The 24,171-nt window shown below is 45.9% G+C and overlaps 1 protein-coding gene across 1 annotated transcript; it reads left to right on the top strand.

Moving 5' to 3' along the window:
* On the top strand, positions 8,317 to 23,525 carry LOC8086174 (protein RETICULATA-RELATED 1, chloroplastic). Its single transcript, XM_002443099.2, has 8 exons — positions 8,317 to 8,825; positions 10,989 to 11,150; positions 11,246 to 11,338; positions 11,433 to 11,548; positions 12,308 to 12,406; positions 12,481 to 12,786; positions 12,884 to 13,048; positions 22,892 to 23,525. Exons 1-8 carry the CDS (start codon positions 8,415 to 8,417, stop codon positions 23,154 to 23,156), a joined length of 1,617 nt encoding a protein of 538 aa, XP_002443144.1. The 5' UTR covers positions 8,317 to 8,414; the 3' UTR covers positions 23,157 to 23,525.

Raw genomic sequence — 24,171 nt, 5'->3', positions numbered from 1 at the left:
ACGAGAGCTGTGTCGCTAATGATGAACTCCGAACAAAACGGTGCCCAGATGCAGTTCAACCTAATATGAGATCACACATAAGAGATTGTGGAGGAGGCCGATGTTGTCCGCGTGGATTGAATCAACGCTGAATTTGTTAGAAATTTAGACATTTTACTGTTTGATTTAATCCAGAAAATTACGCATAATAGTGTGGTGGCATATATGTGTACGTGTGCAATTTTATCACTACTCAGTTTAGAGACAAACATTGCAAATACTACTGCAACAACAGCAGACATACTAAAAACGAAAAACAATCGTTTAAGATTGTACCCAGAGGAGGGACCAGTGCCGAAGGCACCGGCGGCTCCATTCGCACTAGTCGACATAGTGCGTTGCTCGAAGTAGCGGACCACAGTCGGTGCAGGAAGATGTTCGCAGTGCAGTCCCGCGAACGTCCACCAGGAAGAAGACGAAGTAGTCGATCTCGATCCGCGCGAACGTCCACCAGGAAGAAGACCCGCCGGAGTGGAAGAAGACGATCTCGCCGGTGAGCAGTCGCGGAAGACGCTCCCCAAAAACTTAATTGCCCGCAACACCCGAGCAGGTGTCTCGATGCAAGGCGTCGGGTTCCGGAGGCCTGCTCTCCCGATCTCTGTGCGCGCAGAGGTTCGGGACGGGAATGGACAGAGTGCAACTCGACAGGAAGAGAGAAGACAGAGGACAGAGTGTGTTCTCGCCGGAATGGAAGGAGTGGGTGCGTATGGTATATATAGGCCTCAGGAGGAAACATCTGATTGATGACCATTAATCTCATTTAATTGCCATAAACCGAGTCAATCAATTAGCAATTAATTACACAACGGTCAGATCCCGTTTTTCCTCCCTTTCCTTATTCACCAAGCATGCGCCACGTCACGTCTGGTCTGGTCCTCGTGTGCCACGTCACGCTCGCTCGTCTCGAAGACAAGACAAGACAAGACACGCCACGCCACGGCTCGGCTCGGCTCGGCTCGGCGGCGGCGCGCGCGTGTGGCACCCCTTCATCCTCCCTCAACTTCTCCATAGGGGCTAACAAAGGCCACCTATTTAAGTTGAGTTAACACATGGTCAATCATCAATATGGTACTAAACCATTTTCATTATAGCATTAATTATGGGCCCTTGAATTAATCATCAAATATAAATATGGGCTAATGGCCCATTATATTCAACAATCCCCACCTATTTCTAGGGCACATAAGAAAAACTCTCGAGTTTCCATGTCGTTTCATATACCAGTCGTTTCAGTGGAGACTGTTAAGTTGAACTTCCACCTAGAGTACAGACTACACTTAGCCACAACTTGAACAATGGACTATGCCTTGAATTGCAAGTTTTGTGTGATATAAGTTTCATCTATACTCATAACTGATACCGGGTTGCATGAACATCCCCTCTGGTTGAAGCATATAAGTCATACTTCTGGCCCATTCATGAGTATCTAGAGATCACCCAAAATCTCATAGACTATGACTAGCAGTCAAACTCATATAGGTGTATTCCTTAAAGATGTTCTGTAGGACAACATCTATCGCTTCACAAGCCGCTTTGGAATACATTAAGGTATATAACCAGCCTTCCTTACAGACTTAGGAAAGAAGTGCAATTGAGATGAGTTAAGTAAAGGGTCTTTCCTCACAATCTACTTCTGGCTTGTTTCACCATTCTACTTCACGGGATCTCCGATCACATAGAACAGGTTGCCACCATGGTAGACCTCACGTGGGTCTCAAACCCATCTCACTCGATGCACTATCTATCACATTACGTGATAGTCCCTTTGTAAATTGATCTGCCAGATTTTTGGACGTATGAACATAGTCCAATGCTATAACTCCGGAGTTTCTCAACTTTCTGACAGTCTTCAAACGCCGTTTGACATGCCTAGTAGACTTCATGTTGTCCTTAGAACTGTTGACTTTAGTGATCACTGTTTGATTGTCACAGTTCATGGAAATAGCCGGCACAGGTTTTTCAACCACCGGTAGATCCATCAGGAGTTCACGAAGCCACTCGGCCTCAGCACCGGCGGTGTCTAATGCTGTGAGTTCTGCTTCCATGGTTGACTTCGTTAAGATAGTCTGCTTGCAAGACTTCCATGAAACAGCGCCACCTCCAAGCAGAAACACATATCCACTTGTGGCCTTTAACACATCAGCATCAGATATCCAGTTTGCATCACAATAACCCTCTAATACCTTCGGGTATCCGGTATAGTGAATGCCATAGCTCACAATACCTTTCAAATAGCGCATCACTCTCTCAAGAGCTTGCCAATGAATATCTCCCGGATTTGACACAAACCGGCTAAGTTTGCTCACTGCAAACGAGATATCAGGCCTCGTGGCACTAGCAAGGTACATCAATGAGCCTATAATTTGGGAGAATCTTAGTTGATCCCTTGCTATTCTTCGATTTTTCCTCAATAGCACACTAGGATCATAAGGCGTAGGAGCAGATTGACAGTCATTGTACCCAAAGCGACTTAAAATCTTTTCCACATAGTGGGACTGCACAAGTGTTATCCCACCATTGCCTTCTCTTGAAAGCTTAATGTTTAGAATAACATCAGCTTCTCCCAAATCTTTCATCTCAAAGTTATTAGACAAAAAGTCTTTAACTTCCTTGATCACAACAAGGCTTGTCCCAAAGATCAGTATGTCATCCACGTACAGACAAAGGATCACACCTTCACCCCCACCAAACCGATAGTACACACATCTGTCAGCTTCATTAACAGCAAAGCCGGCAGAAGTTAAGGTTCTGTCAAACTTCTCATGCCATTGTTTTGGAGCTTGTTTTAGGCCATAAAGGGATTTTAATAACTTACACACCTTGCCCTTTTCACCACTTGTTACAAATCCATCAAGCTGATCCATATAGATCTCTTCCTCTAACTCTCCATTTAGGAAAGCTGTCTTCACATCCATCTGATGAATGAGAAGACCATGAGAGGCAGCCAAAGACAATAACACTCGAATTGTGGTCAAATGGGCAACAGGTGAATAAGTATCAAAGAAATCTTCCCCTTCTCTTTGGGTATAACCCTTAGCCACAAGCCTAGCCTTGTACCTCTCAATTGTACCATCAGGCCTAAGCTTTTTCTTAAACACCCATTTGCACCCTATAGGTTTGCACCCATAAGGTCGTTCAACCACTTCCCAAGTTCCATTAGACATTATAGAATCCATCTCATTCCTTATTGCTTCCTTCCACAAGTCAGCATCAGGAGAGGAAAATGCTTCTTTAATGGTTGTTGGGGTATCATCCACGAAGTACACAATATAGTCATCTCCAAAAGACTTCACTTTTCTTTGTCTTTTGCTCGTTCGAGTGACTACATTATCATCCTCCTCAGGATAGTGAACATGGGGTTCCTCAGATTGTTCTATCGGAATAAATTGCTCATGGGAGTTTATAGACTCATGACTAGAAATATTAGGTGTACTTTTCATAGGAAACTCACTTTCAAAGAATGTTGCATCTCTAGATTCCATTATAGTACCAACATGCATATATGGTACTCCAGAGTTTATGATTAAAAACCTATACCCTATGCTGTGAGTAGCATAACCAAGGAAAATACAGTCAACTGTCTTAGGTCCGAGTTTGCGTTTCTTGTTTATTGGCACATTCACTTTAGCCAAACAACCCCAAGTACGCAAATAAGAGACATTTACTCTTTTCTTTTCCCATTCCTCAAATGGTGTGATTTCTTTATTCTTAGTAGGAACTCTATTCAGGACATGACTCGCTGTCAATATCGCCTCACCCCACCATTCCTTAGATAGAGCCGAAGTCTCTAACATGGCGTTAACCATCTCAGTTAGAGTACGGTTCTTTCTTTCGGCAATCCCATTGGACTGTGGTGAGTATGGTGGTGTCCTCTCATGAATAATTCCATGTTCTACGCAGAAGTCAGAAAAATCACTTGAAAAATATTCTCCACCACGATCGGACCTTAAGCGTTTAATTTTCCTCTCAAGTTGATTTTCTACTTCAGCTTTATAGGTTTTAAAATATTGTAATGCTTCATCCTTTGTTTTAAGCAAGTACACGTGACAAAATCTAGTACAATCATCTATAAAAGTGATGAAGTATCGTTTACCACCTTTAGTCAACTCACCATTCATCTCGCATAGATCGGAATGGATTAATTCTAATGGTGCCAAGTTCCTCGCCTCCGCAGCCTTGTGAGGCTTGCGAGGTTGCTTGGATTGCACGCATACATGGCACTTAGAACCTTTGACTAAATTAAATTTCGGGATTAAATTCATATTTGCTAGCCGCGTTAAACAACCATAATTAACATGACAAAATCGCGAATGCCAAATATTCGACTCATTCGAAATCACAGTATGGTTCACGATTTTATTACACACATCATGCATGGATAAGCGGAACAAGCCTCCGCAATCATAACCTTTACCAATAAAAGTTCCAAACTTTGAAAGTATAACTTTATTGGCCTCAAAGACTATTTTGTAGCCATCTCTACAAAGCTGTGAGCCGCTAACTAGATTCTTTTTGATGGAGGGGACATGCTGCACGTTCTTCATCAGCACCGTCTTTCCCGAAGTGAACTTCAGAATGACCGTACCAACACCAAGAACACGCGCATGAGATCCGTTCCTCATCAGTAAGGCTCCAGTGTTGCCGGCCTGATAAGAAGAAAACAAAGAGATGTCAGCACACACATGAACATTAGCCCCAGTATCCATCCACCACTCAGGTGAATGACAGACTGAAAGAACAGTAGGTAAATAATTACCATACCCAGATGTTCCTCCTTCAGCCTCGCCAATGACCATGTTTACTGACTTTTTCTCTTCTCGTTTAAATTTGCGGTCTGGACAACCACTCGCCCAGTGGTCATCGCTACCGCAAACAAAGCAGCCTCCTTCTGCCTTTTTCTTCTTAAAAGTTGCAGTTTGTTTTGGCTTCGGGTTTGCTCCTTGCTTGTTCTCTTGCTTGTTCTTTTTCTTATTACGGAATGCGAATTGCTTTTTCTTCTGCACCACATTGGCACTAGAAGACTCAACGTCTTTCCCATGTGTATCTTTTGCTCTCGCCTTCTCCTCAACATCAAGAGTTCCCATGAGTTCAGCAAGACCAAACTCTTTCCTCTGATGTTTTAGAGAAGTAGCAAAATCCTCCCAAGAAGGTGGCAGCTTAGCGATTATACCGCCGGCCACAAACTTTTCAGGCAACACACAAGAAAATTGTTCTAGTTCCTTAGCTAGTGCCTGTATCTCATGTGCTTGTTCAATCACAGAACGGCTATCCACCATCTTGTAATCAAACAATTGTTCCATGAGGTACAGCTCGCTACCAGCATCAGAAACCCCGAACTTGGCCTCAAGCGCATCCCATAATTCTTTAGCAGTGGAGCAAATAATATAGTTGTCGACATACTTTTTATCGAGCGCACTTATGACGGCGCCTCTGAAGAGGTTATCAGCAGCCATGAACGTTTTCTCCTCCTCAGGAGTAAACTGTTCAGGCTTCCCCTTCGCGACGTCATAGCAACTCATAGCAGTCAACCAAAATACCATTCTCGCGCGCCACCGCTTATAGTTTGAACCATCGAACGCATCCGGTTTTAACGCAGTAGCAAAACCACTAACAGAAAAATGCCTAATATCAGGTTTTTGGATTGTTAGAAATTTAGACATTTTACTGTTTGATTTAATCCAGAAAATTACGCATAATAGTGTGGTGGCATATATGTATACGTGTGCAATTTTATCACTACTCAGATTAGAGACAAACATTGCAAATACTACTGCAACAACAACAGACATACTGAAAACGAAAAACAATCGTTTAAGATTGTACCCAGAGGAGGGACCAGTGCCGAAGGCACCGGCGGCTCCATTCGCACTAGTCGACATAGTGCGTTGCTCGAAGTAGCGGACCACAGTCGGTGCAGGAAGATGTTCGCAGTGCAGTCCCGCGAACGTCCACCAGGAAGAAGACGAAGTAGTCGATCTCGATTCGCGCGAACGTCCACCGTCCACCAGGAAGAAGACCCGCCGGAGTGGAAGAAGACGATCTCGTCGGTGAGCAGTCGCGGAAGACGCTCCCCACGCAACACCCGAGCAGGTGAGGAAACATCTGATTGATGACAATTAATCTCATTTAATTGCCATAAACCTGGTCTGGTCCTCGTGTGCCACGTCACGCTCGCTCGACCTCGACAAGACACGGCTCGGCGGCGGCGGCGGCGCGCGCGTGTGGCACCCCTTCATCCTCCCTCAACTTCTCCATAGAGGCTAACAAAGGCCACCTATTTAAATTGAGTTAACACATGGTCAATCATCAATATGGTACTAAACCATTTTCATTATAGCATTAATTATGGGTCCTTGAATTAATCATCAAATATAAATATGGGCTAATGGCCCATTATATTCAACAGAATTTTCGGATCATGAATAGTAAGTGGGAGGAAAAAAACATGGAAGTATACCGTGCTCCGGATGACATGCGTCGGGCGACTGTGTGCGCACTGGCGGCGCCGATCCTGCGTTGGGTAACAGCATGCACAGCGGCGACGAGCGGATGAGCCTGTGTTGGGTGATGGCGTGCACGGCAGCCACGGCGAGCCTGAGTAGGTTTGGCAATCACCGATTGATTGCTAGGTACACAGTAGTCGGAGGAAGGAATAGGGAGGCATGAAAGATCGGGGGAGTTCCTGTAATCACGATTTGTTTCTATATTTGTTGGGTGGCATAAAATCAATAATTTTTCGTGCGGGTCCGTAAGAAGTAGCGTTTTGAGGGATACTTTTCCAGGACCGCCACAAGGAGTGGCATTTGTAGGGATACCGATCTATAATCGCGCGGCCGTCGCACGAGCAGACCGATAGAACGAAAACGATTGTTGCACGAAGGAAAAATCTTATTTTTAGTCCTTTTAGTTGTAGGAGATTTCGCACCCTTCCATCTCTACGCATGTTAAGAAGTGTAGTAGGAACACACGATGGGACAGAGCGACGCACCAATAGATTGCCGCACCAAAAGATGGTCTTTCTTTCTTTCTTTCTTTTTAGTTGCATAAGGAGATTAATTCCTTTCTTCTTGTTGAAAAAAATCATTTCTTTCTCTTAATATATGATCCTTGATTTTTTATATTTTTAATTATATATATATACATGTATCGCCACCACATATGTGATATACATATCCATACGTAATATTAAAAATAACATATTGAGGCAGTTTATCATTCTCTATATGAATATGAACTACAGTAACGTGTGATTGTGTCAATACACGGAGTACATGGAGTCCAATTCTAAAATAAATTAGTGTGTAGTGTAATCATTGATTAAAATCTTCAAGTCTCTTGTGCACATACCAGAAAAAAAATTATACGCAGTGTATAACATGATCATTGATTAAAATCTTGAGGTCTCTTATTCCCATATGAGTGTTTAGTTTGCGAAAATTTTAAGATTTGACTATGGCCTTGTTTAGATGCACACAAAAACCCAAAACTTTACAAGATTCTCCGTCACATCGAATCTTGCGGCACATGCATGGAGCATTAAATATATTAATAAAAAAGATAACTAATTGCAAAGTTTACCTATAAATCACGAGACGAATTTTTTAAGCCTAGTTACTCCATGATTGGACAATGTTTGTCAAATAAAAACGAAAGTGCTACAGTGTCAAAATCCAAAAAGTTTTTGGATCTAAACAAAGCCTATCATAGAATTAATTTAGTGTCTAATTATAAACTAATTAGATTTAAAAGATTCGTCTCGTAAATTACATATAAATTATATACCTAGTTATTTTTTATATATATTTAATACTCAATGATGCGTTCAAAGATTGGATAAGAAAATTTTTGACAATGAGAACTAAAAGGGCCCAAGTGTAGCACGTGTCCAGATACAGCATAAAAGTCCGGCCTCTGTATTTGAGTCCAAGATAAATTAAAGCGCATGGCATGATCACTAAATAAATATCCAAACCATCCGCTACCATAGAAGTTATAAAGTGTACATTCAAATATTTTAAAATAAATTGTAACACAAGACTAATACGAAGTCTCAAGTTATTCCAATCACAAAAAAGAAATCTCAAGCTATTCACTTAATTACATATAAATTGTATATTGCAATGCACAAACATATTTGTTAGTTATTATTATATAATTAGTCAAAGTTAAAAAACTGACTTCAAAAAATAGAATAACTTGTATTTTGGGACAGAGTGACTATTTTTTTTTTCCCACCACGGGCATGTTTGCTCGTCAAAATCAAATTTGATAAAACCATCCCGGTGATGAAGAGATAGCCTCCCTTCGATAAAGCTTCCGACGGCGCGGCGCCCAGGGCCAGCAGCAACCCTACCCTGGCCTCCGCTGCGCGTCCCATGGCGTCGTACCTCGCCGCCTTCCACCCCACTCTTTCCCCGGACCCCATAACCCATCCGCATCGCTGCCCTGCGCGCCCCAACCCCACCACCGGCCTCCTCCGCCTCCTCCCGTCCCGCCACCGCGCTCGCCCCCCCGCGGCCGTCCGCCTCGCCGTTTCTGCCTCCTCGACCTCCGCCCCGCCTCCATCGGCGGATCGGTCGGAGGCCGCGTCGTCGCTGGAGAGATGCCTCTCGGCGACGGTGTCGGGGGCGGGGATGGGAACGGGGGCGGCGCCACCAGCCTCGGCCCCGCCGCGCGCCCCGCCGGCGATGAAGGGGGGACGGAAGCAGTACGGCGCGTTCGGCGCCGTCACGCTCGAGAAGGCCAAGCTCGATCTCTCCCAGCGGCGCAAGAAGATCATGCCTGAGGTTGTTATCTTATCTTAATTAATCCTCTCGCAGGTTTGTGTAATTTTTGCTGCGAGGAAGGGGGATTTCCGAAATTGGGTTTAGGATTTTTTAGGGATGTAAGCCTTTGTGTTCCAAGGCCATTGGATGCAATAAAGATTGCGGAGTGCCCATGTTTAACACAGTGGTGACTACAGTGATAAAGAGTGCCAAGGTATTGGATAAGGCATGCGGGGCAGAAAACTGGTGATGGTAGAATAGTTGTATGGAAATCATGGAGAAGACAGTTTTTTAGTGACCGACTATTGCCTTTCATGAGTGTCGCAATATGTTGTATATGGAACGGCGATTAGAGGGTACCACAAAAGCTTAAAGGCAAATTTTATAGAACGGCGATTAGACCCGCTATGTTGTATGGAGCTGAATGTTGGCCACTTGGCCTACAAAAAAACGACATGTCCAACTGTGTGTCGCGGAAATGCATATGTTGCGTTGGATTTGTGGTCACACAAGGATGGACCGACTGCGGAACGATGATATACGCGATTGTCTAGGGGTAGCAACAATCGAAGAAAAGCTTGTTCAACATAGGTTGAGGTGGTTTGGCCATGTCCAAAGGAGACCTTCTGAGGCACCTGTGCATTGTGGAGTCCTGATTACATCTTCAAAACAATGATAGTTTCCTGTGCACTTTTCCATCCAAAGGTGTGTGCCTGAACATGTCTTGGTACTGTGGATTCCATATCTGTTTAACAAATGCTCAGTCTGGTGTTTGCTTTGCTTATTCTATTTCTCCCATGGCAAGTAGGCAATAGGCATTCTGAAAAGGGCCAGAACTACACTGCCTCTCTATTTCTGTCGGTTTGATTTTCTGTCGATTACTTGGGTTTGTTTGGCGCAGCTCCAACTTCATGATGGCAAGAACCATGCATGTTTTGGAGTTTCTATAAATTAAAAGATTATTTAACATATCTATTTAATGTACAATGATAAGAAAATTGCTCAACCAAATGTGTTCAATGTGGCCACAGCTCTAGCTCCAACAATTTCTTGAGCTAGGGATGATGACCCACTCCGAATTTTGGAGCTGGAGCTTGGAGATGTGCCGAATTCTGGCATGGCTTCATCAAACTCCTGATCCCGATCCCCTCCTGCGCTGGCGCTCCTCTCTCTCTCATTCTCCACCTCTGCTCTGCCTCTGCCTGAATGCCTGCTCTGCTTCCCTCTGCCCCTCCTTATGCGCTGCTCTGCTTCCCTTTCCTCCGGATGTGCTGCTCTCCACTTCCCTCTGCCTCTGCTTCCCCTCCCTCTGGTCAGTGCTCCCAGTCGACAGCCACTGCTGTCCCCTTCCAGATTGAGCAATTGACGAGGGGGATATGGAAGAAAACAAGCCAGCAGAAGCAAAATCGAGCAGGCCACCATCTGAATCGATGAGGAAACGGTGAAATCGAGGGGACATCAGCATGCACTTAAGGCAACGGGGTGTTGCCTTGCCCCTGAGGCGATCCTAGACCGCTCCGATGCTTAAGCCACACCTTAATAACCATGCTTATTGATGGGTGTTACCTTGCTCTGATGTTTTAATCGTCCTGTTGTGTTCTATTTTGATGGGGCATTAGTCGTTTACTCTGATAGTAATAATTTATTTCTCAATCAGTTGTTACTGTTTCAGTGGGAATATGTGAACTTGGTGCTACTTACTTAAGCTTAAAACTTTGATTTCAATTGTAAGAGTGCTGCAGCAAAAAAACTCCTGTGTTGGAGCCATGTGGCATCAGTAAGAGAAATGGTGATGGATTGTTTTGTGTGGACTTATGGAGCCGCTTATTAGTAGTATAAGAAATAGCCAATGTTGACATCGTAGCCTAGCTAATCAAGTCATGATTATGCATCTTGTAGAGTTGCATGGGAATTTGGTAACTATGCAGTGATGAGCTGACCTGTTTTCCGGTTTCAGGTTACATTGAGTTGGTGTTACACACCTGACTTAAGTTTTTATTGAGCATGCATGGCTAGTTATATGGTTGGATTGAGTTGAAATCGGATATCCTTTCGTATAATCTACTTCTTGTTGTACCTGATTTGCTATATGGTTAGGACAAAGTAATAAACTGTGATGGTCTTGTGCATTATTAAGTTTCCTAACTGCATTTACTAATCACAAATTTCCTTTCAATATTTCAGCTGGCAACAGGTGGTGGTGGTGGAGATATTGGAAAAAGGATCGGTCATGGTGGGGGTGATGGTGGTGATGATGATGGTGATGATGATGATTACTTTGATGATTTTGATGATGGAGAGGAAGAAGAAGGTGGGCTTTTTAGGAGGCGAATTGTTGTACAAGAGGTGAGGTTGCAAATATTTTGAATTCAGATGAAACTGTGTCCATGTCCTGATATACGTTGAGGCTTGTGAGTTAAAGTGCTCTTTTCTTGAGGCAGCTATTCAATAGAGAGTTTATAGAAGCTGTGTTGCAAGAATGGTGCAAGACGATGAGTAATTTGCCTGCTGGTCTCCGCCAAGCTTGTGAGATGGTAAAATTTGACCACTCCTTTCATATTTTTTACTTTAGTTTTGGTACGATAGTTAAACAACATGAATTTACAAGATATATATGTCTGGTTGCAGGGTTTGGTGAGTTCTGCACAGATGGTACGTTACTTGTCAATATTTGCAAGACCTACAAACACTAGGTCCTTCTCAAGAGCTCTTCCAGGTTGGCTTTCCAGAGGTCTTGTTGGAAGGTAACTTCCAGAATCATGTGCTTGTTGACACCATATTTTGTTAAGGTAGATTGCTTCCATAATTTTAGAGTTTAGTTCAAAGTTGAACTGAGTGAATTCTGACACATTGGATCTAAATGAATATGCTTTTCACATATATACTGCTGTTATGAAGTTTGATAATAATCATTATTTAATATCTAGTTTCTTGCTAGGGTAAACACAAAACACGCATGGCACACGCATTGCATTGTTGGGATATGACTGTTTCAACTTTCAATAAATAGTCTATGCAAAGAACACGTGCCAAAAAAATAGGTTTCATTATTGTTCTTTCCAAGTCAGATGGGTTATAAGGTTTTCTCATGTGTCTAAATGGACCTTCGAGGTGTTGGAGCCGCTGGTGGACATGCCACCAACCTGTGCCAGCTGGCGGCCACCCTCCACCCTCTCTAAGATGTGGCTAGCCCTAGGGCAGCCGTTCCCCTCCTCTAACCACCACCCTAAGTTCCCTCAAATCCTTCTCTCATGTGCCTACCAGAGCAGAACCACCCACCCACCAGTCTACAGGTAGCATATGCAAAGGATCCACCTGCTGTAGATGCGGTCTGGGGTGGGTGGATAGGGACTGAATTATTAATAATGAGATATTGTGAGACCTTATACTGAAATAAAACCTGTGTTTCATGCTACTATTTTGGTCATAAAAACTCTGAGAAAATAAATAATGCAAGTTGCTTTTCTTTCAAACAAATATGCAGTATATTCTGTTGCTTGCAGGACACTTGCAGATCCATCATTCCCACATAAGATGGCCTTGGAGTTTATGGCTACCTTTTCCTCATCTATTTGGTGGGAAATGAATATTCGCAAGGAGAGGTATGTTTTACCTTTTCAAAAGCTATTCAACAATCTCACCTTATTACATCATTAAACCATTTCATGGAAATCAGGTTTGAACAAGAATGGGACTTGGTGATTGTGAATGCTTTGACTGCATCGTGTTGCAACCTGATGGTTCTTGGGCTTTTGGCACCGTGCCGTTCATATGGAAGTACATCTCGATTTGACTTCCAAAATGCAATTGAGAAACTTCCAAATAACATATTTGAGAAGAGCTATCCTTTGAGAGAGTTTGATCTACCAAAACGAATCAGTGCATTCTTTTATAAAGCTGCTGAGCTTAGTCTGGTTGGGTTTGTGGCTGGCTCTGTTCAAGGTGGTATGTCAAAAGTCTTGTCTGCAAGAAAAGAAAGGAGGTGGTTTTATCATAGTATTGAAAGTCATATAAAAGCATCCTTCTAAGGCTTCTCTGATGCATCCTTTTAATTATTATATTACTACCCTTCAATTTAGGTTATCGGTGACTATTCCCTCTATCAGCACCAATGCTCTTGGTTATGGAGCTTTCCTAGGACTCTATGCGAACTTGCGTTATCAATTGCTCTGTGGACTAGACCAATATATGGTCAAGCGCTTTGATGTTTTGGGTGTGGCAATCTTCTTTAGCACAGCAGCAAGGTAAATCTGTATTGATCTTTTCTCTTAATACATTAGTGTTTCATGGATTAAGTCATTGGTGTGGTTCATTGTGCGTAATAAGCAAAATTGAGCTGAATGCTGAGATGAACTAATTTTTGAGATGGACATTAGTAGCATCATGAGGCTTCGATGACATAATTTGGGTCTTCTTGTAACTCCTTAGGATTAAGGTCCTTCTGGTTGATCTTTACATTTCAATGACAGAATAACCTGATCCATCCATTTCTACTAATAGATTATTAATTGCGCTAAAGACTTACCCATGGATAATCTATTCCCCATACTCTATCCTACCCATTTCTATTGGATATTTTTTTTACTCATATCCTGGCCTAATGAGATGGGCAAGGGTTTGAATATGGGTAATTGATACTCACTAACATGTATACATGATACCATATGCTAGTACATCATAGATTGGCTGTTTATCTTCTCACTGGTGTTTCTTATCTGTGCGGTATGGTTCTATGCTATGAGTTATTGTCTTAGGTTCATTATATTGGTCCCTTCAAAACTTGCCCATTATATTGGTCTCTTATCATGAGGAATTTCAGTTGAATTGCATTAGTTTGGGATTGTTGAGTACATAAGAGGCCTATTGAGCCTGGGCTGGCTATATAGCCCGTTAGTGTAAGGGTTAATTAGAGATAAGGGTCGTTTACTTAGGGATCAAGTAAGCCTTGCTTGTAAGTTAAGTAAACCTCTCTATATAAGGAGAGAAGATGTATCAATCTAATCAAGCAAGAATTAAGAAGGAAAAAAACACTTCCCTCTTGCCCAGCCGTGGGCAAAGGCCCCGCGGCTGGCCCTCTCGTGCCCTCGCAGCCCTAGCCCATGAACAGTATCCGCAGGTACGCTAGCGCCGCGGGTACTTTAGCGCGGCAGCTGCTGGTGCTCCCCTCAACTCTCTTCTCTCAATCCCAACAGCCACATAATAACATCTGGTATCAGAGATCTTCTCTCAATCCCAACAGCCACATAATAACATCTGGTATCAGAGATCTTCTCTCAATCCCAACAGCCACATAATAACATCTGGTATCTGAGATCTTAGGTACGATGTCGCGTACTCCACCCACCTCTTCCTAGCCGCCTACCACCACCACCATGCTGCTGCCCATGTCCCAGCCGTCGGCAACCCTCCCACCATCGACCACGACGGCGCTGGTGCAGTCCGGCGCACCTGCACCATCTCCATCTGCGCCCGCGTCTTCACCGTTGGTGCCCATGATGCCTGAGTAGCTGACAGCGGCCGTCTTCGACCTCGGCCACATGGTGTCCGGCATCGGTCAGGCGGTGGCCGAGATGCGGGCTTTCCTCGTCGGGCCTCATGCGCCGCAGTTCCACCAGCCCCTGCCACCGCCGCTGACTTTTTAGCCGGCCTTGCCGGCGCCCCCCTGCCCTCGACATCTGCAGCAGCCGCTGCTGCCTACCCTTACGGGATGACAGGCTACGGCACGACGTTGCTGCCGTTCCAGGACGTGCAGCCAACGGTGCTGCCTTTCCTAAGCGTGCACCCCACGGCGCCACCGTTCCAAGGCATGCAGGCAACCGCCCTAGTTCCCATCCATCAGCTACGGATGTCGCGCCTCTAGCACACATTCACCGATGGGATCTTCTATAGGGGCATCGGCGTCCAGTAGATCCAGGACGAGGGTGAGAAGTCGCAACAGAACGAGCAGCCGACATACATCGTGGCGGAGCCGACGGGTAAGATGCTTACCCGCCAGGAGTCGGCGGTAGTGCGTCTGCAGGCCTGCTGCGCGCGGCCTCCTGGCTCGTCGGCAGGTGTGGGTGATGCGATCTGCAGCTAATTTAACCCTGCAGCCCTTCGCAGCTCCAAGTTGCTCTTCACTGTGCGGAGGACCTTGATTTTGTCCGCTGCGTCAGGGATCTTGGGCCTGTGGTTGCTCCCACGGGCGGTGGGCATGCTGTTTGCCACGCAGGTGGCGAACTCAAAGTTTTCGGCGGCGGTAGGAGAGGCACTCCCCTCCTTGTCGTTCTCCATCGAAAGCCCTCCACCCCTCTTTGCGATGCAGACCAGCAGCCATGCAGCGGGGAGACGGCATGGGGTCATCGGCGGGAGCGCACTGCCTAGCGTTTCCACATTCCGCTACCGGCCATCATGAGGGCGTCTTCGTTGGTCGCTGTGGCGAACACTTCCTGGGGGCCACACTCATGCAGCCCTTTCGTCCAGAACTCCAGATGGTATCCATGGGATCGCGTAGCTCAATATCAATCAGGAATGGCAGAACACGACCATCAGCACCAGACAAACGACTCCAACGCTTGCACAGAAGCCTGAAGTTGAACCCAGACGAACCGATCGGCTGCCGCAGCCCAACCAGACGCTCCACCAAGGGCAAGCCGGGGAGGACCAGCAGGTAGCTTGAGGAAGAAGCCTGACGAAGCACTAGGGAGCTGGCAACAACGTCAATTCTGGCCACAATCATGGCTGCCACATCCTCGACCGCGGCCAGTGGACCATCACTGATCACGGACACCACCACCGCGTTTGCTAAGTCCACAGCCCTAGCCACCTGATCAGACCAGTCAATGATGCACGGTGGAGGCTCCAAATCTTCACGGGCCGTCTCCAATGAGGTCGCACCCGACAGCGGACTAGCACCCGTAACAGAGCCCGGCTCCTGCCCTGAGCGACCCTGGGACCGGGACGGACGACGACGACGGCGCTGCCGCCCATCTCGCGTAGGATGATCCTGGCCATGAACCTCCATTGGGCCCTGCGTCGAACCAGTGCCGGTGGCCGGAGAGACCCGTCGCCACACGGGGACACGGCCAGGAGCACCCTGAGGAGCGCCATCAACCACACCCGCCGGATGAGACCGTTGCGAGGGGGCAGCGCTCGTAGCCTCGTTGGCCGGGGACATCCGTCGCCACACAGAGACCCGAGCAAGAGCACGCCGAGGAGCGCCACCAGACACCCCCGCCGGTTGAGACCGTTGCGGGGGGGGGGGGGGGGGGGAGGCACTCGCGGCTTCGTTGGCCGGAGACACCCTGCGCCACACCAAGGCACGGCCAGGAGCCAAACGAGGAAGAGCGTTCCCGCGGTTCCCGCGAATGATCGGCGCAGGGCACTCGTAGGAACGGTGGCCTTGGGATCGGCAGCGGAAACAGCAGGTCCTCTCGCGGCAAAGAGCCGCAGTGTGCGAGGGCGAGAAGCAATTAAAACAGCGGCCGACGAGGTCCGCCGGGATTGGACGGCGTGGAGGACGAGCTGCGCGCCGTTGCCGCCGCCGAGCCCCGCGAGAAAGCGCCTTCTGCCACCCCTCCGGGTCAGTACGCGTAGCACCAGACGAGAATACCGCCCCTCCGCGCCCGGGCTGGTCCCGCCGGCCTACTTTGGTCAGGCTAGATCGGGCTTTTTGTTGTGGAGATTTGGAAAATATTTTTCCTGATGCTGTACTGCAAAGCACAACAGCGGGAGTCTCTGATCACTGTCCACTCATTCTTGGTTTGAAGGTCAGCACTACCGGCAAGCGTCGATTCCATTTTGAGAGCTTCTGGACCAAAATACCTGGTTTTCTTGATGCTGTGAAACAGAATTGGGAGGCTCCGGTACAATCTAATTGTGCGGTAGAGCGCTTTTTCATTAAGCTGCAGCGTCTCAGCAAGGGGTTGCAAAAATGGGGGCAATGGAAAGTTGGGAATATCAAAGCTCAGCTAGAATTGGCCAAGGAGATCCTTCATCGTTTGGAAATAGAGAGAGACTTTAGGGCGCTCTCTGATCATGAGGATTGGCTGAGAAAGAAATTAAAACTTCACTGCCTAGGTTTGGCTTCCTTAGAGAGAACCATTGCGCGGCTGCGTTCTAGGATCCTCTATATCCAGGAAGGTGACGCTAACACTGCTTTCTTCCACCAACAGGCTAGATATAGAAAAAAGAAGAACTTCATCTCCAAATTACAAGTTGGGAATCAGGTGGTTGTCTCACAGGACGAAAAGCAGAAGGCAGTGGATGATTTCTATGATAGCATTCTGGGCAGGGCTGAAGAGAGGGAATACACTCTTGATTTAGAGGCCTTGGATATTCAGCACCATAATTTATCTGAGTTGGATGTTCAATTCTCTGAGGAGGAAGTATGGGATACTATAAAGGATATGCCCTTGGACAAGGCTCCAGGGCCGGATGGATTCACAGGGAGGTTTTATAAGTCCTGCTGGAGCATTATTAAGGGGGATGTGCTGATGGCGTTAGACGCCATCCAGCAAGGCCACGTTTTCAAATTTCGGCTCCTGAACACGGCTTACATTACCCTACTGCCTAAGAAAGTGGATGCTGTTGAAGTGAAGGACTTTCGGCCTATAAGTCTTATTCACAGTTTTGCCAAATTGGTGACTAAGCTTTTGGCTAATCGGTTAGCTCCTCTATTGCCTTCCTTGGTCTCTGCAAACCAGAGCGCTTTTGTGCGGGGGAGGAGAATACATGACAACTTTATGTTGGTTCAGCAAATGGTTAAATCTCTGCATAAGAAGAAAGAGGCGCATATCCTTCTTAAGCTGGACATTTCCAAGGCGTTTGACTCTGTTTCTTGGTCGTTCCTCCTGGAGATTATGCAGAAGGTGGGGTTTGGTCAGCGGTGGCGAGACCTCATTTGCTTAATCCTGTCTACCTCTTCGACACAGATCTTGGTCAATGGAGAACCCGGGGTCACTATTTTCCACCACCGCGGCCTAAGGCAGGGAGACCCGTTGTCTCCAATGCTGTTTATTCTAGTTATGGATGTCCTGAACTCTATGGTCAATATTGCCACTTCGATGGGTTTGTTGCAGCCTCTAGCTGTTCAGCAAGCACATCATCGGGTTTCCTTCTATGCTGATGATGCAGTAGTATTTTTGAGGCCCTACAACTTGGATTTGATCGCTATGAGGCACATACTGGACTTGTTTGGCCATGCCTCTGGTCTCAGAATTAACTTGGCTAAAAGTTCTGTTTCTCCTATTCACTGTACTGATGAGCAGCTGGCGCTCACGACAAATATTCTCTCATGCTCTACAAAGACTTTTCCTTGCACATATCTTGGCCTCCCACTCTCCATCGGAAAACCAACTAAGGAGGTGTTTCTACCTTTAGTTGATAAGGTGGCAGATTATCTCCCTGGATGGAAAGCTTCCCTTGTGAACAGGGCCGGACGGTTGGTACTGGTGAAGGTTGTGCTGACGGCTGTCCCGATATATCACTTAATTGCCTTGGACCTACCAAAATGGGTGATTAAAGCCATTGATAAAAAGCGGCGAGGTTTTCTCTGGAAGGGCCACCAGCAGGCCAATGGTGGCAATTGCCTGGTTGCCTGGGAGAAGGTACAAAGGCCACTTGAATACGGAGGCCTTGGGATTCATAACCTAGAATTGCTTGGCTGCGCACTTAAAATTAGGTGGCTGTGGGCCTAGAGGACAGATGAGGAAAGGCCTTGGGCTGGCCTTCCTATTGTTGTTCCTAATAAGACCCGGGATGTCTTCCATGTTGCAGTTGATGCCATAGTCGGAAATGGGGAAAAAATATTTTTCTGGACAGATAGATGGTTGGATGGGCATACCATGGCTGAAATGGCACCTAACTTGTTCAAGGCAGTTCCAAAACGTACAGCCAAAAGAAGGACTGTGGCACAAGCTCTCCATAATAGAAGTTGGACTCAGGATGTCAAGGGAGCTCGTACAGTCGAGGTCATGCTGGACTACTGGAGTTCTTCCAGATTTGGGATATTGTGGATGGTCTCGTCTTGCACCCAGAAACTCCAGACCAATTTAGATGGAAATTAACACAGGATGGTTCCTATAGCAGTAAATCAGCCTATGCAGCCTTCTTCGAGGGATCCATCAAGTTTGGCTCATGGAGAAGAATCTGGAAAACCTGGGCTCCTCCGCGATGCAAGTTTTTCATATGGTTGGTATTTCACAACCGGGTTTGGACAGTTGATCGTTTAGCAAAGAGGAACCTGCCCCATCCAGAGAAATGTCCATTATGTGATCAGGAGGATGAGACAATTAATCACTTGCTAGTGGGCTGCGTATTTGCTCGCCAAGTTTGGTCCCTGGTTTTTCAACATTTGGGGCTGTTGCAGTTGGCACCACAGCCATCTGTGACTCGTTTCTTAGGATGGTGGAAGAGATCTTCTGCTGCTGTCCCCAAGGAAGTGCGTAAAGGCCTCAACTCCTTGATTATCTTAGTGACTTGGGAGATTTGGAAGCATCGTAATACTTGTGTCTTCGATAAGAAGAGGCCAAGTGTTCATGAAGTCCTTGCGGCAATTAGCTCAGAGGGAGGGCTTTGGTGCTCGGCTGGGGCCGCCAAACTCCAGGAAGTTATTTATAGGTCGCTGCCTCATGGGGCTTAGGGTTTGGAGACTTTTGGTCGTTTTCATGTTCTTGATGTGGTAATTATGTAAATCCAAAGTCCAGTGTGTGTGGGGGTGTGTGAGTTGTGGGGTGTGTGTGGGTGTTGGGTCTCTTGGACCTGTGTACCTGTTTCTACCTTAATGAAATGACGCGCAGTTCTCCTGCGCTGTTAGAGAAAAAAAAGGTATCCATGGGATCCAGGTGGCTGTACCTGTGCAGGTCCGGCATGCAGATGGTGTCCACCTTACGTGCAGGAGTCTCAAATAAAGCATCCTAGTCCATTTCAGGTTGAGAATAATAAAATAAGCCGAGATGTAAAAGGCTTGTTCTTAAGTGTGTTGAGTCGAGTCATCATTATAAGTTGGTTAGGTTGCAGCTCAGGTGGGGTGTAGTGTTAGAGTACGTAAGGGACCTATTGGGTCTGAGTTGGTGCCATAGACCATTAGTGTTATTGGGTTAATTAGAGATAAGGGTCGCTTGCTTAGGGGTCAGTAAGCCTTGCTTGTAAGTCAAGTAAACCTCTCTATATAAGGAGAGGAGATGTATCAATCTAATCAACCAAGAATTAAGAAGGAAACCCTGCCCTCTTGCCTGGCTGTGGGCAAGGCCCCTGGCCGGCCTTCTCTCGCCCTCGCAGCCCTAGCTGCCGCGTAACACCCACTGCGAACAGTAACCGTGGGTACTGTAGCTCCGCGGGTACTGTAGCGCGGCAGCTGCCATCTCTCTCCTCAACGGCAGCCCTAGCCGCCGCCACAACATCCGGCGACGTCAAGGGCAGGGGCGGCGCCAGCAAGGCCGGCTGAAAAGTCGTCGTTGGCGGCGGCAGGGGCTGGTGGAACTGCGGCGCATGAGGCCCGACGAGGAAAGCCCGCATCTCTACGTCTGGAACTCAAGCTTGTAGAACTGTGGCGGGGGCTGCTCAGGAACAGAAGCATGTGCTGCACTCCTTGAAGCGTCCCCGTATGCCGAGGCTGGCTGCTGCCGTGGAACAGGGGCCTGTCAACGCCACCGTACAGGGTGCCCGAAGGGAAAATGCCCCCGTGTGCAGGCCCCGCCCCAGTAGAGGGCAGCGGCGGTACATAGGTTTGGGTGCCCGCCGTCGTTTAGATGGGTGCCGACGAGTCGACGAGCCAGGCCAGGAGCAGCGAAGGTGCCGCCGGGAACTTGACCTGGGTAATGGGAACCCCTAGGACGACGGTGGAGGCGTGGCCAGAAGGGCTGTGGAGGCCGCCCCCTCGTAGGGCATCCTGTAGGGGTAGGCCTAAAATAAGCCGAGATGTAAAAGGCTTATTTTTAGGTGTTAGTTTGTGTCAAGTCGAGTCATCATTATAAGTTGGTTAGGTTGTAGCTCGAGGACGAGCTGCATGTCTAGGTGGGATGTAGTGTTAAGGATACGCAAGAGGCCCAGGCCTATTGGGTCTGGGTTGGCTATATAGCCCCTTAGTGTAAGGGTTAATTAGAGATAAGGGTCGTTTGCTTAGGGATCAAGTAAGCCTTGCTTGTAAGTTAAGTAAACCTCTCTATATAAGGAGAGGAGGTGTATCAATCTAATCAAGCAAGAATTAAGAAGGAAAACCCTTCCCTCTTGCCCGGCCGTGGGCAAAGGCCCTGCGGCTGGCCCTCTCGTGCCCTTGCAGCCCTAGCCTGTGAACAGTACCCGCGGGTACTGTAGCGCGGCAGCCACCGGTGCTCCCCTCAACTCTCTTCTCTCAATCTGAACAGCCACATAATAACAGGGATATACATATTTGTAAATATCAAAGTATTAGGTTCCGAATTGGTTACAGCATATTCCTTTATTCTCCATGTTCTCAATCCACTTGCTGGTCGAGAACTCGAGATTGCAGAAGTTATGTACTCCTATAGACTAACAGTGAGAAAATAAGAAAACCATAACTCCATTCGGTGGGATGGCCCCTGTGAACATGTTAGAGACATCAGTGACCTCTCTGGTCAGCATACATAATTTAGTGGCATATACTCAATCCATCCCAGATTATAAGACATTTGTCTTTTTTTACACCAGCTTTGACCAGTCGTCTTATTAAAATTTTTGTGTAAAATATCACTTTTTTTTTGGACCGATCGTTTGCTGCACGGTTGCTCAATTGAAAATCTTGCGGCAACAGTCTTTGCATGTGTCCCTCCTAGAATACGCAGGACCCGGACAGTGGCCGAGGCTCTCAACAATGGGGAATGGCCCAGGGACATCCAAGGAGGCTTGTCTTGGGTTGGCATTAGGGAATTCCTACAGTTATGGGACTGCCTCATAGAAATTGCTTTGACCGATCAAGAGGATTGTCACATTTGGAGGCTAGATGCTAGCAGATGTTACTCCTCCAAATCTGCCTATAAAGCTTATTTCTTTGGTGCTGTGACCTTTGAACCTTGGCGTCGATTGTGGAAGACCTGGGCCCCAGCTAAATGCAAAATGTTTCTGTGGTTGGCAATCCGAATCAAATGTTGGACAGCAGATAGGCTTGCTAAGAGGGGCCTCCCTCATCCGGATAAATGCCCTCTATACAACACCTATTAACAACATGCGTGGTGGCAAGACAAGTGTGGTTCAGATTGCTCCAGCCTTTGGAGCTAACAGATTTAGTCCCCCATCAAAATGAAAGGAGCTTTGCAGATTGGTGGCGTAAGATGTTGAGTAGAGTAAAGAAGGAGCAGAAAAAAGGAGTGAACAATCTAATTATTCTTGGCGTCTGGACTATTTGGAAACATAGAAATGCTTGTGTATTTCAGGGGGTTTCTCCTTCAGTTAACACAATTTTGTGGGAACTGAAGGATGAGCATGGCTTATGGTGCTTGGCTGGTGCGAAGAAACTGCAGGGGTTAGGACTTACTTTTGCAATCTAGGGCAGTGAGTCGTGTGTGAGCTATGTGGAAAAGTTTTGAGTCTATGTAATTTGCCTCACTCATATTTGGTCCCCGTATGAGTGAGGATCATGTTGAGGACCACCCTTTCTCTTTAATACAATGAAACACAGCTCTCCTGTGTTTCTTAAAAAAAAACATTTTTTTTGAATAAGACGAGTTGTCAAACTTAGAGTCAAAAAAGTGAAACGTCTTATAATTTGGGATGGAAGGAGTAACATGTACACCTGGGCAGTGCTTTTAGTGTCCATCTGTTCACAAAGACTTGGATCAGATAAGTTTTCAGCATTTCAATACTTTAGAACATTGTTTTGATCTTATCATCAACCAATATTTTTTATACTCTTGCATTCATACTTTTGCTGTTTTTAACGTTATTCTCATATTCTGAACCTAATTGTACCCTCCTTTCTTGTGGTTCTTTTGTGTTTCATCTCTGACCTTTTTATTTGTATAATCTTAATCTGCATTTCTGTGCTTAGCAATTATGTGAACTCAGCCCATTTTATATTACACAGTGATGGAACTGCTGCTTGTTCTCTGAGTGCTTGTTCTAGCACTAACACAATGATGTTTACGTTGCAGACTGATGAATATTCAGATTGGTGAGGCATCAAGGCGAACATGGCTTGGCGAGGAAGCTGATCCACAGTACTCAGATCGACTGCTGAGAGCCTACAAGAGGCCTGTGGAGGTTTACATGGACCAACAGGATTCAAGGTGGTTTATATCCAAGGATGCAATTGTATCTGGCCTTGGTCTTCTAGGCATCAAGCAGGGTGGACCCGAGGCTGCATTGTCTAAGCCTCGTCGAAAGAGAGTCGTCCGCAAAAAGGTTGCTTCAGGTTGAGTTTAGTGGATTTGGTAGCAATGCTGGAACAATTTTGCTTCTGTTCCACTATGCGAGAGGGAGGTCTACCCAAATAATGGTAAATGAGAAACTATCAACGTCAACCAGCACGGTGGTCTATCTGCGAAGGCATCAAAGGGTTTGTTACTGGGAAGGGTTGGCTAAAAGGTGCCCATTACTATTTTATAATTTAATTGCACTGATTTCCTTGTTTTTGGTAAGAATAATATGTTGGTTTCTTGTATTGCTGTGAGGCAAATAGACACGTTTGGTGGTAGCTCCGTAAGATTGTTAATGTACTGACTTTAACATGAGAAATGGATTCTGCATTTTTATATAGATCAAATAGCTGCCACATGCTTGTATCTATCTTTTGAGGTTAATCAGGTCAGGATTCCTGCTTTGCTGCGGGTTAGGACTATATTTCTTTAATGAAAATATTTAAGTACAAAGGCCAGTTTAAAGTTTTGTTTTGCTATTTCCAAGACTATCATATTTTCTAAGGTCTTATTTGGATGCATGTGTATCCATTTTAACCCATATATGTTGGAGTGGATTGGAATGGAACTTAGTTTAATTCCATTTCAACCCAAAACAAGGCCTAAAGTGGAATAAAACAATACCTCACATGTGGATTGAGATGAATACATGCTTATCTAAACAAGGCCTAAAGTTGAATAAAACAATACTTCTAAGAGGCCGTTTGGATCCCTTCATTTTAGAGGAATTGTAACGTACATAATGAATTAGGTAATTTGGCTTGGAATTTGATATTTCATAACTTTATCAGGCTGATAAATAAGTCTTATCTCAAATTCTTAGGGTGAAAGATGGAAATAGATTAGATCATTATGCTATAGTTCTATTTTTTAACTTATAACATACTCCTCAACTTACCTCCCTACAATAGAAATACAATATATAAGTATGTTTCTTGTATGCCTAACAATAAAGATACAGATATATTCCATATACAACTATTAGTCTATACCTAAGTGGAATGTTTTAAACATTT

The sequence above is a fragment of the Sorghum bicolor genome, chromosome 8 (genome assembly GCF_000003195.3).
Source record: "Sorghum bicolor cultivar BTx623 chromosome 8, Sorghum_bicolor_NCBIv3, whole genome shotgun sequence".
In the NCBI taxonomy this organism is placed as follows: Eukaryota; Viridiplantae; Streptophyta; class Magnoliopsida; order Poales; family Poaceae; genus Sorghum; species Sorghum bicolor.
The sequence above is the reverse complement of the archived record's forward strand: the minus strand, read 5'-3'. Positions and strand labels throughout refer to the sequence as shown.